Raw genomic sequence first — 15,552 nt, forward strand, 5'->3', positions numbered from 1 at the left:
TCCCACGTCCGATAGAAGTGTGATATCCTTCACCCTATCTTCTGGATTTGTGGTAAGGTTGTAGCTGGAGTCTGGAACATGTCATTGACGTCTGACAGCCTCTTTGCTCTGACGCGGTCTACCCTAGGAGGGGGTTTAGAATAGGACGCCTGAGGTGGTTGCCTTTGGGAGTATTGAGGTAGGAGCTGCTGTGTAGTATAGGAGGGGTAACGAAAGCTCTGGTAACCCTCTTGATATGTCGAAACTCCTCAACCTCTGGAGGCACGAAAGGGCATCTTCTTAAATTGAAGAGTTCCTAAGGAGCTTGCAGTGTCTGTATCTGTTTTGATGGCTTGTAGTGCCTCAACATGCTTGCCGAAAAGAGCCTCCCCATCAAACGGGAGGTCCAATACCTTATTCTGAACCTCTGGACGAAAGGAAGTCACCCTAAGCCAGCCCTGAAACCGCAGCACTGCCCCACCAGCTAGCTGCCGAAAAGCTGTGGTTGCTATATCCATGGCGCAGTCTATCACCTCAGCCGAGGTACGCTCTCCCTCCAAGAGGATTTTCTTCACCTCCACCTTAGAGTCTTCCGATGGTCTAGATACGGGACAATCGCAGCCCACAGCTGTCTGTCATAACTCCCCAGGATTGCCAATGAATTCGCTGCTCTTCCTATCAGACCCGACATGGAATAGAAACGCTTCTCAATGTTTTCTAGTCTTCTTCCTTCCTTGTCTGGAGAAGCTGAAATTGGCATTGAAGGATTTTTTGAACGCCTCTGCGTTGCCTGGGTTATGACCGAGACCAGCTTCGGATGACTAACTAGACACACTGGTGTGGCTTCTGGGGCCTTATATTTTTTGTAAAATCTAGGCAAGACTTCCGTCACCGTAGCTGGATTTCTCATCACCTCGAGACCTTCTTCCCAGATGTAGCCTACTATGGGTATGGAGTGGACACTTATCTGATAAGGCTCCTTGAAGTCATACAAAAAACAATCCATCTGCTTAGATGGCATGGGCAACGCAATTCTCTCTGCTGCTCTCTCAAGCAGATTATGGAAACCCCCAATAGCTCCTGGGGGAGAATCCACCGGAGTAGGCAATGGAGATGAGGGTGTTGGCAATATATAGTTGTCCCAATCAGAGTTTGCATCCTGCAACTCTTCTTCTCTCTCTTCGTCTGAAGAGTCAGTAACCTGTATGAAAGACCTTTGCGGGGTACTTCTGGCTGATCTAGGAGATAAACTAGGCTGTGGCACTAGAGTGGCAGGCATCGAGGGAGGAGGAACCATTTTAATGTCCAATTGTGTCGCTGATGGAAACCTCTTTTTGTAAACTGACAACATAAGTTGTAGATAAGAAATAAGGGAACTCGGGACACAGCCCATATCTTCTGGTATACATGGCTGCTGTTGTTGAGGAAATAATACTGCTGACAATACTCCTCTTCATCGTCTTGATACTTAACATGAAGTTGGGAAGGGCTATGGGCAGCCCCAAACGGCCCATCATTATCAGAATCTTCCTCCAAAAAATGAGTTGGGATTAACGGTGTAACCTTACTTGGAGATGTAGCTCTTGGAGTTACATCTCTCCCAGAAAAAGACAGTTTTTCTTCTCGTCGAAGGTGCCGTCAACGAGGTCATCGACTAAGTCATGTCCAATAGTCCTACTGCACCAGCCCCAGTCAACGGTGTCGCAGACAATAGCGTAGACGTAAGAATCCTCGTTGTCGATGGTGTCATCGCCGGAGCAGTCATCGGCATCATCGCCGTCTACAACATTTTGATCTTCAGCGTCGACGGCCTAGATTTCGTTATCGCCGACGAGCAGGAAGCCACCAACGAGAGACTGGTTACCGTCACCGTCTATGCAGCAGCCGTGTAAGTTCTCGTCGACGACAGTGTCAACAATGAGGACTCCGTTGACGATGGAATCGTCGTCGATAGTCTGTCTTCAGGAGCTGAAGAAGGCTTTCTGAACACCGTCAGAATCTTTGGAGGCGGCGTAGATGGCTCTGAGGAAGGTTTAGGCACTTCCTTTGATGTTGAAGGCCGATGCTTGGACTTAGAGAAGGATCTATTCTCCTGAGGTGAGGATGAGAGACTGCGGCCTTCACCAGACTCCTGTGAGGTATTTTTGAAAGTCTTTGAGGGTTGTTTTGACCCCTTTTCAGAATGAGGTGATCTTTGCCTCTTTTGTGATCTCCTAGAAGACCACGAAGACTCCTCAGTGTCAGAGTCTGAGACAGGGTTCTTTCTTGATTTAAGCTTCTGGAGCCATATTAACAATCTCCCCTCTCTATCCCTTAGAGGAAAAGGTACAACATACCTTACAGTCAGCTGCAGAATGTTCAGGATAGAGGTAATATATACAATCTGTATGAGGATCTTCTGAATGGAGCCTTTTCTTCCCACAAGTGCTGCAGGCTCTAAAGAGACTTTCTTTCTCTGTCAGACATTATGCTGGTATAACAGGTTCCAGAAAGTATGAGTGTAAATCAGAAAAACTCAATAAGCGAGTAGAAATTCAGATGTAGTGACTAAATCTTCTTCCACAAGAACGAACTGAGCAGAGCTCAGAGGAGAATCCCTAGCATGACGTGCAGTAGAAATATGAGGTGCTGGAGCTTCTCCAGGTGGGCTCTAGAGGCTGGGGCACTCTGTTTGGCTGAGGCTAAAGTTTGGTCTTTTTTGCATAAGGACTTGTATAGATTACTAAAATGTTGAGTTTTTAGTGATATAGCTATTATGTCTTTGGGGACATTGTCTTTTTTAAAGTACCATCTCAACGACGGGGAATGATTCAAGCATGTGAATCTATGAAAGTTCCAAAACTGGAGTAATTACGAAATTGTTGGTAAATCTATTGACCAGGTACATTTCACCGGTGACAGACTGCTGAGAGTAGCCAAAATTGCTGGATGAAACCAAAGAACCAAGTGCAGAGTAACCTGGGAAAATGAGAACCCCAATTACTGATTCCACTGGCAATTTCTCAAAGGAACCGAACGGTTCCAAAAGTAACACCTGTTAACTCCATCCCTGGGGTTACCAGTAACCTGAGCAACGGTAACTCAAGGGGCAGATAATGAGGTGGCACCAGGAACCTCGTAGAGGCCCTCATAATGGGCAGACAGCACATACCCACCCAGGCTTTAGCAAACAAGTTGTGCAGCATTCATGGGTGAATGCTGCATCTTTCCTTGAAGAAGTATCCATGGATTAACACTTGCAGAAAGCATGCGTTCTACCTAAGTTTGCTGACCTTGAAATTTCTTTGAAAGGAATATATTTTTGAATTACCAACTATGCAGCTTGTGTGATGATGGAGTGAGCATGAAGACTTTGAAGTGCCTGCACTACAGATTATATAAGATTTGGAAATGTAAACAACTATAGCCGTCAATAGGGGTTTAGCTGTTTTACCTAGAGTATGACCAAAACAAGTGGTCAGACTCATACAGAGTCTGAACCGTTTTGTCGTTTTAGAAGTAAAATGCCAACACTAGGAATCATGCAAAGTCTATTCAATCAACAGAACCTGGAGTCCAGGCTGAAAGGCTTGGAGCACAGGCTTTTTTTTATAAATAAATCAGAGTACTTCCAAATAAGAAAACGGATGGAGAGAGTCTCCTGTCAGAGTACATAGTTCACAAGAAAAAGTTAATAACTCCAAGCCACACAATGCCATTGTCCCTAAAGAGTTCTAAAGGATTGAGACCAGCACAGCTGAGCAGCAAAATCTTTAATTGGGCAGCAGAGTTGCAGACCATATGAACTGTGAACCAAAATCTAATTTTGCAAAGACAATTACACGAAGAAGCTTTCTGAGCACTTACTTCCTTTTCTAAGTATCAGCAACAGAATCCCGGCCATACATTTGTTCATGATTAAACTCCTTCCTACGTGTGAGCATGAAGGTTAAATTTCCTTATGATGAGCACAAATGTGCACAGTCTGTCTCAGGTATTGAGCTCTTAAGTTGAGTGATTGATGCTTAGATAGAAAAATCAGTCCTCCCTGTTAAACTACTTTTATCATGCTCTCCATCGTCCTTAGTTTAAGAGGTCAACGTGATCTGTGAACCTCATTTGGTAGGGATAAAAATAAAACTGAAGCTGCAGTATTTCTAGAATTGTAAATATTTCAAAGAAGAGGAAGGTGGGAACGTTGGGGAGGAAAATCAGAGAAATTTCACTGACCAGTCTATGCAACTATATCCTCTGGGCACTGAGTATTGCTCGAAAAGATCTACTTATAGAAAACCTCAAGCCAACTGTTGCGCTTCAGATTTGCCTTAATACCACTCAAAGCGTATAAGTATGGCCACCTGACTGACATCCAGGGCGCTGGAATCTATAGCTATAAGAAGATGAGAAAATTAAGTTTTTTAATACCATCGTTCCTTTTTAATCTTGAATAATAATTGGAAGGTTTGAGATCAATTTCTATTTCAAATTATTGTGAAGTAGTTTTGGTTTCTCTTTCAATTCAACAAATTAAAAGCTCCATCAGTCTTCAAGTACAACCTTATGAAATCCCTCTTTAAAGTTGCTCTGACTGGTATAGGTGATTGGTATAATAATGTGACACTCATGGCTTCAGAGTATATGTAAAAAGAGGAAAAAGATTTCAGTATCAAAAACACCAATACAGCCTGATCTGAAAACTAAAATACGTTATTTGGGGGCCTAATTAGAGACATATGAATCTTTTCGCAGATGGGTGTTTATTATATACCTCAGATTCAAATATCACTGGTGAATTGATCCACATGGCCCTTAACTCAAGAATAATGGAATTAAATTGGCAATTGTGTTAGTGTAGGATGAACATGTGATTAACTTGGGACTCTAAAATTATCTATACTGGACTCCTCTCATCTCCATTGTCTGGACCAATCAAAAAGGCAATTCAACATTTCAATCGTGTCTGTAGCTCGTTAGTTATGCAACAGTGGAAAACGTCACATGCACTGGCTTTAGAAATCTGAATTAGCAAAATGGGTCAAGTCAAACAGGAATAATAGTTATGCTTCAAGGAGTAATAGCCACAAGATAATGTAAAGTCATGAAGTTTATTTCATTTGATGAAATACATTAACTAGTACAATGAGGTATTTATGCCCACAGAATTAATAGTTAGAACATCTTTTAATAGATTTGGAAGTTGATTTTTATTCATGAAAGAATAAATTGTTTGTTCGTTGGTCACATCCTCATGGAACAGCAGTAGTGGTTCAGTGTAGGACTGTCTGGGTTACAGCAACTCTGAGTGTGTTGGTCTTTACCTCAACAGAAAGCAAATGTAGATCTAGGACCCTGGCTGCTTGCTAATTATCATGGAGAATGGGGCAGACTCTTCTGTGAAAAGACTGAGGGAAAAACCAGCCACAGTGTTAAGGGTAATGGCCAGCCCATTGGCCTCTTTCAGGTCCATAAACAATTTGTCATCTTCATAAATCATTCCCATCATCATCATCCACAAAACGTGGTTGGCTTTGGTCACGGTCCAATTCACAAGTGATGGGATACCTGGGGTGGTTCATAGGCAGGGTCAGAATATATTCTGTGAATGTATGGAGCTCGTGCTCTGCTTCAATCGAGGTCGAGAAGGATTTGACTCAGAGGCAGATATACCTATATGATAGACATCATCTGTCGTCAGCAGTATAGGTGCCAGCGTTGACTCAGGGGGCACTAGAATGGATTGTGGCTCCTGCTGCGAAGGAGGCTCTAGAGCTGGAGCTGAACCCAAAGTGGGACTGGGAGGCACAGATGGCACTGAGAGTGGACCCACTGGGATGTAATTAACATGCCTAGAGGCCTCCACAGATCAATAGGGGCCAAAGCTCCACCAGAGGGAATTAGTAGGGTGCCGAAAACAGGAGCATAGTCTCCATACACAACTCATTTTGCTGATGTACCTGGAAATTTGAGGTGCATCGGGATCAGTTGCAGCACTGGTTCCTTGGTTGGAGGCTGGGAGCCAGACCGAAGGACACACTGACGTCCCATGATTTCTGAGACAGTGTGTGGCCATGCTGCAGTGAGGCCCACTTTGACTTTGTGTTTTTTCTTTGGCTTTCCCGAAGACTTGGACCTAGATAATGGCTTATCATGGAACAATCCCTGAGACTGGAACCAGGTACGTGTCCTTGACTTTGAGCAGAAGAGACCTTTACCTAACTTCCAATGGTGCTTGCCGATGCACATTCCAGGAGACCCTTATCATGCATAAAGGTAGACTGCTCACAGGACTTGGAGTCAAAATATGATGCCAAACGCCAGAGATATATCATGGGGAAGCAGTCTCAGATATTTGTCTGCAGCCGTCTCTACAAGGTTTAAAATGTGTAGTTTAAGGAGGGGACATCCACTTAGCACACTGGTCACAAATATAGAAAAAGAGGCTTGCGTAAGTCGGAGTTTGCTCCAAAATCCTCATACAAAGGTATCTCAATATTCTAACCAAAGATTCCTCACCTCGTGGATACCCTCAGGTGAAAGGTAAATGTTACTTGTTTGTCTTTTCACATTTAGAAGACCTACTGTACTTGTTTAAAATCGCCTATTGAGATGGTTTCCTAAAATATTTAGTTCACATGTTTTTCACCCAAACTTTTTGTAATGCCCGAGTGGGACTTTAATTTGGTCCTCACCTTCCTGATGTATAGTCCATTTGAGCCAATGCTAGGCTTTCCTTTGAGTCTATTGATTCTCAAAATGGCCTTCCTCATAGCAATAATCTTTGCATTAGCGAGCTACAAGTTCAGTCTCTCCACTCACCATACCACGTCTGTGTGCCACACAAACTGTGTTGTGGACTAGGGCATTTGTGCCAACACTGGTGATGCCATTTTATGTTGGACAATCTATTACCCTTCCAGAATTCTTTGCTCCAACTCATCCATCGAAAGAAGAGACACCCATCATTTGGACCCCAGAGGAGCACTCAACTTTCACACTGATTTACCAAAGAACATCAAGTGGATGATCAGCTCTTTGTGGGGGTCACTGATGAAAAGAAGGATAACACAGGACTCTGTATAAAAATATACTATGCATCGCCCAAGATGCATCCTCCGGAGGATTTGAGGACCCATGTGGCCAGATCCAAGGCTGCCACCACTATGCTAGCACATGGAGTGTTTGATATGCACATAGGATATGCAGTGACGTGGACACACTCGAAAGACAAAAAAGGCGAATCGGACATGGAGCAGCACAAGGCCAACTACCGTGTGTGGCAGCAGTGCAGGAAAAAAGCACCATTTACAAGGTAAGAAATCTGCGATTAAAAATGAACATCAGAAGTCCGTGCACAGGAGTGGTGTCTACATGGCGCTCTAGAATCAAGTACAAAAGGAGAAGAACAAACATATGTTAACAACAAAAGTGCTAAATAAAATTAACAAAAAAAATCAAAAATGTTCAGTGCAAAATAAGACAACATCTTTGTCATTAAATTGATAAAACATCATGTAAGTTAGGGATCATCACTACCTAGGCATGCTAATACAGCCTCTTTTCAGCTTGCTGGATTTAAAAGATATCTGCAAAATGAGTATGAGTTCATGGCAGATACATAAGAAGTGAAGTAGGGACTCCCTATTCGGAGAGGAAATGTGGCTCGTGAGATTCCCTCTTTCTTCTATCTCCAGCCAAATGTAAGTTCTAATAAAGGGAAAAACCTGGAGGCAAAGACGACCCATTTTGTGCTTTTGCTCAAATTTTGAAAGCAGTCTGATAAATCAAGGACTGAATAAAAGAGTGGAATGAATAGTGTAAGGAAATGGCTCCCTGTTGCAGTTACCCCACACTTTTTGCCTGATACTGATGCTGACTTGACTGAGAAGTGTGCTGGGACCCTGCTAACCAGGCCCCAGCACCAGTGTCCTTTCACCTAAAATGTACCATTGTCTCCACAATTGGCACAACCCTGGCACCCAGGTAAGTCCCTTGTAACTGGTACCCCTGGTACCAAGGGCCCTGATGCCAGGGAAGGTCTCTAAGGGCTGCAGCATGTCTTATGCCTCCCTAGGGACCCCTCACTCAGCACACTGCTTGCCAACTTGTGTGTGCTGGTGGGGAGAAAATGACTAAGTCGACATGGTCCTCCCCTCAGGGTGCCATGCCAACCTCATACTGCCTATGGCATAGGTAAGTTACCCCTCTAGCAGGCCTTACAGCCCTAAGCCAGGGTGCACTATACCACAGGTAAGGGCATAGGTGCATGAGCACTATGCCCCTACAGTGTCTAAGCAAAGCCTTAGACATTGTAAGTGCAGGGTAGCCATAAGAGTATATGGTCTGGGAGTCTGTCAAAAACGAACTCCACAGCTCCATAATGGCTACACTGAATACTAGGAAGTTTGGTATGAAATTTCTCAGAATAATAAACCCACACTGATGCCAGTGTTGGACTTATTAAAAAATGCACACAGAGGGCATCTTAGAGATGCCCCCTGTATTTTACCCAATTGTTCAGTGCAGGACTGACTGGTCTGTGCCAGCCTGCTGCTGAGAGGCCAGTTTCTGACCCCATGTGGTGAGGTCCTTTGCGCTCTCTGAGGACAGAAACAAAAGCCTGCTCTGGGTGGAGGTGCTTCACACCTCCCCCCTGCAGGAACTGTAACACCTAGCAGTGAGCCTCAAAGGCTCAGGCTTGGTGTTACAATGCCCCAGGGCACTCCAGCTAGTGGAGATGCCCCCGCCACCTGGACACAGCCCCCACTTTTGGCGGCAAGTCCAGGGGAGATAATGAAAAAAACAAGGAGGAGTCACTGGCCAGTCAGGACAGCCCCTAAGGTGTCCTGAGCTGAGGTGACTCGGACATTTAGAAATCCTCCATCTTGCAGATGGAGGATTCCCCCAATAGGAATAGGGATGTGCCCCCATCCCCTCAGGGAGGAGGCACAAAGAGGGTGTATCCACCCTCAGGGCTAGTAGCCATTGGCTACTAACCCCCCAGACCTAAACACACCCCTAAATTGAGTATTTAGGGGCTCCCGGAACACAGCAAGATAGATTCCTGCAACCTAAGACGAAGAAGGACTGCTGAGCTGAAAAACCTGCAAAGAAGACGGAGACACCAACTGCTTTGGCCCCAGCTCTACCGGCCTGTCTCCCCACTTCTAAAGAACTGCTCCAGCAACGCGTTCCACAGGGTTCAGCGACCTCTGAAGCCTCAGAGGACTACCCTGCATCTAGAAGGACCAAGAACTCCAGAGGGCAGCGGCTCTGCTCCACAAAGACTGCAACTTTGCAACAAAGAAGCAACTTTGAAAGAACACACGTTTCCTGCCGGATGCGTGAGACTTTGCACTCTGCACCCGACGCCCCCGGCTCGACTTGTGGAGAACAAACACTACAGGGAGGACTCCCCGGCGACTGTGAGTAGCCAGAGTTGACCCCCCTTAGCCTCCACAGCGACGCCTGCAGAGGGAATCCTGAGGCTCCCCCTGACCGCGACTGCCTGCTTCAAAGACCCGACGCCTGGTAAAGACACTGCACCCGCAGCCCCCAGGACCTGAAAGATCCGACCTCCAGTGCAGGAGCGACCCCCAGGTGGCCCTCTCCCTTGCCCAGGTGGTAGCTACCCCGAGGAGCCCCCCCCTTGCCTGCATCGCTGAAGAGACCCTTTGGTCTCCCATTGAAACCTATTGCGAACCCGACGCCGTTTGCACACTGCACCCAGCCGCCTCCGTGCCGCTGAGGGTGTACTTTTTGTGCCGACTTGTGTCCCCCCCGGTGCCCTACAAAACCCCCCTGGTCTGCCCTCCGAAGACGCGGGTACTTACCTGCTGGCAGACTGGAACCGGGGCACCCCCTTCTCCATTGAAGCCTATGTGTTTTGGGCACAACTTTGACCTCTGCACCTGACCGGCCCTGAGCTGCTGGTGTGGTAACTTTGGGGTTGACCTGAACCCCCCAACGGTGGGCTACCTTGGACCCAACTTTGAACCCTGTAGGTGGTTTACTTACCTGCAAAAACTAACAAACACTTACCTCCCCCAGGTACTGTTGAAAATTGCACTGTCTAGTTTTAAAATAGCTATATGTCATTTATGTAAAAACTGTATATGCTATTTGCTAATTCAAAGTTCCTAAAGTTCCTAAGTGAAATACCTTTCATTTGAAGTATTACTTGTAAATCTTGAACATGTGGTTCTTAAAATAAACTAAGAAAATATATTTTTCTATACAAAAACCTATTGGCCTGGAATTGTCTGTGTGTTCCTCATTTATTTCCTGTGTGTGTACAACAAATGCTTAATACTACCCTCTGATAAGCCTACTGCTCGACCACACTACCACAAAATAAAGCATTAGAATTATCTCTTTTTGCCACTATCTTACATCTAAGGGGAACCCTTGGACTCTGTGCATACTATTCCTTACTTTGAAATAGTGCATACAGAGCCAACTTCCTACAAATAGTCACCCAGGAGTTTCCTTTCTCCTACGTTTAACATGTTTCCTTACTATGAGTTTCAACTCCAGTGAAGGAAGAGCTAAGTGCCAAATGTGGCCACACTGGAGGGAAGCAATTGCTGAAACAATATATTGTTTGCAAGGATTGTCCGAGTTACTGAGCTTGTACCATAATAGGTGCTCTAGACTTCCCATAGAAGCAGTACACAGCTTAGTGCAATAAATTACACATGATGCTCAAATAATTCCTGTTTTTAGCGGTTGAATCCAACTCTAATAATGCACTGCGTCGTGCAGTCTAGTACGGAAATCAGGGAGCAACAGGCAAGGCACTGAAAGAAGTGACCCATGTTCATGTGGAAAAATAAAGTACCATAATGAAGAAACAGCATTAATTTAGCACTCTTAAGTTTCAATATGGAGGGACAGCTTTTTTTTTTTTTTTTACTCTGGAGCAAAAATTTAGTATTAAAGACAAAGCCTTGTATTTTAGACAGGCTTGATCGTGGTTGCATCCCCTACTGAGTTGCACGTTCAAGTTTAGTTTGAGCAGGAAGCCATGCCCCTTTTATTGCAAGGCTCCTGCTAAATATCAGAACCTTGATTTTATTGATGGTGAGGGAGAGCTTATTTGCTCTTCTTTAAGACTCCAAGCAAAAGCACAAAAGCAATCTTCGTATCACTTTAACATAAGCATACTGCATAACAGGAGGGTTTGCTTTCCAAATATAGGCAGAGGGGTTACAGAGGTTTAGGGTGCTTTCCAAATGTGGTGTGAACAGATTAAAGAGAATGGGGTTAAAAACACACATCTGAGTGCCGTACTAGCGTAGACTGTTTCTGCGGATATGGCTGTAGGGCCTAATTTGACTTTCACTAATGTATCAGTGCAGAGTGATATAATAGCCCTTAACTCTTCTGTACAATCAAGGTAGAACGGCAATGCTCTTTTTGGGTCCAGGTGGTGGAATCTCCCCTCTTCCTTAGAAGGATGTGGGGGTGCATAAAAAGTAGGCAAAGTGATGGATTGGCCTACATGAAAGGGTGTAACCACTTTTGGTTACAAAGAGGCCCTAGTGTGAAGCATCACTTTGTCAGGGTAGATGGAAAAATAGGACAGCTTAGATGACAGTGCCTGCAACTCACTTGCCCTGGGGGCAGATGTAATGGCCACCAGGAAGGAAGTTTTCAAAGTGAGAAGCTCGAGAGGACAATTGTGGAGATGATAAAAAGGAGCTTACATCAGAACGGTCTAAACCAATTTCAAATCACATTGGGGCATAATGAATGGGTATGGGGGAAACATATGTAAGCCTTTAGGGCACTTATTTACAGTAGGGGGGACTTAAACAAAGAAGGTTCACCAGGCAACCTCAAAAAGCAGAAATTGTAGACAAATAAACTTTGAGTGTCCATAGCAGGACCCTGTATCCAGTAGGAGTGCAAAGCACTTGCCATAACACACTAGTCAGTCAGTAACTGTTACACAAGGAAGAACCAAACCAGGTGTCGCAAAAATAAAGTTTCTTTATTACAACACTAAGCCTATACTAACATTGGTATATCGCCACTGGAGATATATGTATAGGAGGCTAGCTCAGTTTATGGTGTACACCTGTGGTGTGGCACCCTATACTGAGTCCAGGCAACCCATTGTGATAATGTTTAGGTGTCCAGATAGCAAAAGCTCTCTATGGGTAGCTATGGTGAGCGTCTAAAGCTTATCCAGTTGGAGTGTAAAGCACTTGAAATAACACAATAGTCAGTAATTGTTCACAAGAAAAACAAAAACACACCAGGTGTTGCAAAAATAAAGTATTCTTTATTACAACACTAAGAATACTCCAACATTGGTACATCTCCACTTGGAGATATTTACACACAAAATATACACTTAGTAACAAGCCAAACCATACACTAAGAAAGTGGTATAAGAATGGAGATGCCCAACTGCGGTAAGTGTGTTGGACTCCCACAGGCTAGGGTAGTACGAAATTACCATATGTAAGCAGTAGAAATCCCACAGGCGCCCAGGTGCAGAATTGTTATTGAACCAGGTGCCCCATAGGCCAACACAGGACAGTCGTGGTTGGGCTTTTATGGACTCAGGACCCTTCCCAGTGGACCCTGAGAAAACCAGTTGGTGTAAAGAAGGTTGGAGAGTGCCCCCACCTGTGTATACCCAGAATACTGGAGTACCTACACCAGGCAGCCCAGAAGCATAGAGGGGAAATAGCATCAGAAACCTTTGTTGGAGTCAATTGAACCCTTGGTTGTCCAGTTGCTGTCGCAAGCCGAGGATTAAGCCAGTGGAACCCAAAGGCGGATTCCGGATGTGAAGAATCTGAAAAAAAAGGGGAACAGCGTCCCGCCCACTTGGGGATGTCCACGCAGTGCAAGTAGGCAATGCACACCCTCTTAGAGGTGAAGTTCCTGCAGGACAGTGAAGGAAGAAACACAGCTGCAGAGTCCAGGGGATGCAGGAGATCCTAAGAGTTGCCAACGAGCTGTCCAACGTCGGTAGCCAGATTGCTGGAGGGTTAGTGGCAGCAGGGCCACCAACAAGCTTAGGCAAATACAAATAGTTGTAGAAAGGAAGACTGTAGGTTTTTGACGACTAGCAAGGTCCTAGTAACTTGACCTGTGGAAGAGAGTCAGGGCAGGCCTTCAGCCGGGAGGAAAGCCAGCCTTAGTCGGGGGAGCCCCCATGGGTGATGAATGGCATCAGGCACAGGGAGTTGCAGGGAGGCCTCAGCAGCACAAGAAAACAAGAGTCCCACGTTGCAGGAGCTGCAGAGTGGAAGCTGATCTTCAAGCTGCAGTGTGCTGGAAGCTTGGGCTTCTTGGAGCCTTGGAAGAAGAGCCAACAAGCCTCGGCAAGAGCAACAGTTGCGGTACATAGGGGTTTCGTTCTAGTGGCTGCAGCAAGGGCCCACCATCAGGATCCACCAGACAGTCGATGTCGTCTTGAGGTGCCTGCGGATGCAGGGGAGTGATTCCTTCAATCCAAGGGAGATTCCTTCTTGCTTTGTGGATGCAAAATTTGTGACAAATGAGGATGCACAGCCATGGATGTTGTGGAAATCTAGCAGAAGCTGGAGAAAATGTTGCAGTGGGAGCTCTCCTAACTGTATACAGTCTTGTTTCAGTTCCAAAAGCAGACCAGCAGTGGTTCCGGAGGCCAGGAGCAGAAGATGTCTTGCAGAGAGTTCCTTGTATAGTCTTCTAGAGATCCTCTAAGGAGCCCCCAGAGTACATGGTATCATGCAACTAACACTGAAATCGGTGTAGCTGCTTGGTTCCAACATGTTTGATACCAAACATGCCTAGGTTCGGAGAACCCATTATGTAGTTGGACCACTTGTGTTGACCAGTATCCACTACATACCTGAAGAGGGCTTCCAAGCACTTACACAGTCCAGGAATTGGCCTGGGGACTGTAGGGGTACCCTGCTCATGCAGGGGTACCCTCACACTTAGAGACATGCACCCCGCCCTTGGGCTGAGGGGCATACCAGAGGAGTGACTTATGTTTGATGCAGTGGTCAGGTTCGGTGGTGAAAGGGTGCATGCATCATTTCACACAGGCTGCAATGGCAGGCCTGCAGCCACGGTTTTCATGGGCTCCCATGGGTGGCACAATACATGCTGCAGCCGATGGGGGACCCCTGGGTGTACCAATGCCTGGGGTACCTAGGTACCATATACTAGGGACTTGCATGGGTGCCCTAGTATACAAATTGTGGGTATAAGAAGTTACCAGCAAATAAATTTAGGGGAGAAAGAACAGTCACTGGGGCCCTGGTTAGCAGAATCCCAGTGAACTACAGTCCAAACACACTGACAGGCAAAAGGTGGGGGTAACTAAGCCAGAAAGATGGTACTTTCCTAAAGGTGTAATTGTGCCAGTTTGGTAGGTGAATTCTGATGAATTTTCCCAATTAAGTTTCTCCAGCTAAGTCTACAGTCCAGTGTTACCTTTCCATTAGGGCAGATCTGATGGTGTTCAGTATTCATTATTCTGGTGAACAATGCTGCTGTAGTTTTGCTAGTATTGAGATTTATGGGTTAGTCATGGTACCAGCCAGTGTCACCATGAGGATGTTTGAAAGTTCTTTGCAACCACCTTTTCACTTTAGGACTAGGAAAACAAACAGCATCACCATAAAACACACGTCTACAGAAATATCAAGACTAGACCAATATTTGATTCAAGACAGACCACTACAAGGCAGACAAGAGATGTGTATTGCTCAATGAGATTTCCATCCAGTAGGTCTGTAAGCGGTTCAAATAAACTACCTCGTGCAAAAGAGGCATATCAATGCTCTTTCAACAATTAACAAATGCAATGATTAAACTATTTTAAAAGAATGAACAGGTAAGTAATATTGTTCCACAAAAATTGGAACAAATTAAAACATTTTAGTTCAACAAATTACAAAAACATTAACACAATTAAATAAATAACATATTGACTTAATGATGTATCAACATACAAGGGCAATACACAAACTAACCATTACCTGTTTGGATGAGATGAAGGTAGCATGAATTGAAATTCCACAACACGAGTGCCATCCCGGAGTTGATGGTGCTGCAGACTATTCAGTTCATAAGCGATATAGCCACGCCGCACGTACACCTACAGAAGAAAAATATATGTTTTATACAGTCGTATCTATAATATGGCATTGTTTCTCCTAAAGAGGATTTAAGTTTACTGATTTAATTAGGCTTGCCCGCCTCACATTGCTGTTTAAACAGAGCTAACAGGGAACCAAAAGCAAGTTGATGAAATCCTATATAAGTGACAATGCAGCTAATGCACAAACTAGACCTCCTTCAAAGAGAACTGTAGGTGTGTCACTGAAAGAAAATTGTGGCAAAACGAAACCACGCATGTGGTTTAAAGTGGTTGTTAAAACAAATTGGCTAAAAATGTATTTAACTTTACAGAGCAACATATGTCATAATCAATACTTTAGGGCATGCTACAGTACAAAGGAGCAATATTACTTGGCAACAGCAAACTGTGTGTTTGCTTTTAAGAAAACTGCGCACCCTACACTGAACTCTGGATGCAAGTCTGTGCTTACCTGATACAATGCTCACTCTACGGAAAAAATG

At 44.9% G+C, this 15,552-nt stretch overlaps 1 protein-coding gene across 7 annotated transcripts in view; it reads right to left on the reverse strand.

The window, feature by feature from the left end:
- ACACB (acetyl-CoA carboxylase beta) overlaps positions 1-15,552 on the reverse strand; it is a 1,528,264-nt gene that overhangs the window by 733,160 nt on the left and 779,552 nt on the right. For all 7 annotated transcript variants that reach the window (XM_069214760.1, XM_069214756.1, XM_069214757.1 and 4 more), the window contains one exon: positions 14,949-15,067. In XM_069214760.1, coding sequence (XP_069070861.1) covers positions 14,949-15,067 — 119 coding nt within the window. The remainder of the gene's footprint in view (positions 1-14,948; positions 15,068-15,552) is intronic.

The sequence above is a fragment of the Pleurodeles waltl genome, chromosome 11, assembly GCF_031143425.1.
Source record: "Pleurodeles waltl isolate 20211129_DDA chromosome 11, aPleWal1.hap1.20221129, whole genome shotgun sequence".
Classification (NCBI taxonomy): domain Eukaryota; kingdom Metazoa; phylum Chordata; class Amphibia; order Caudata; family Salamandridae; genus Pleurodeles; species Pleurodeles waltl.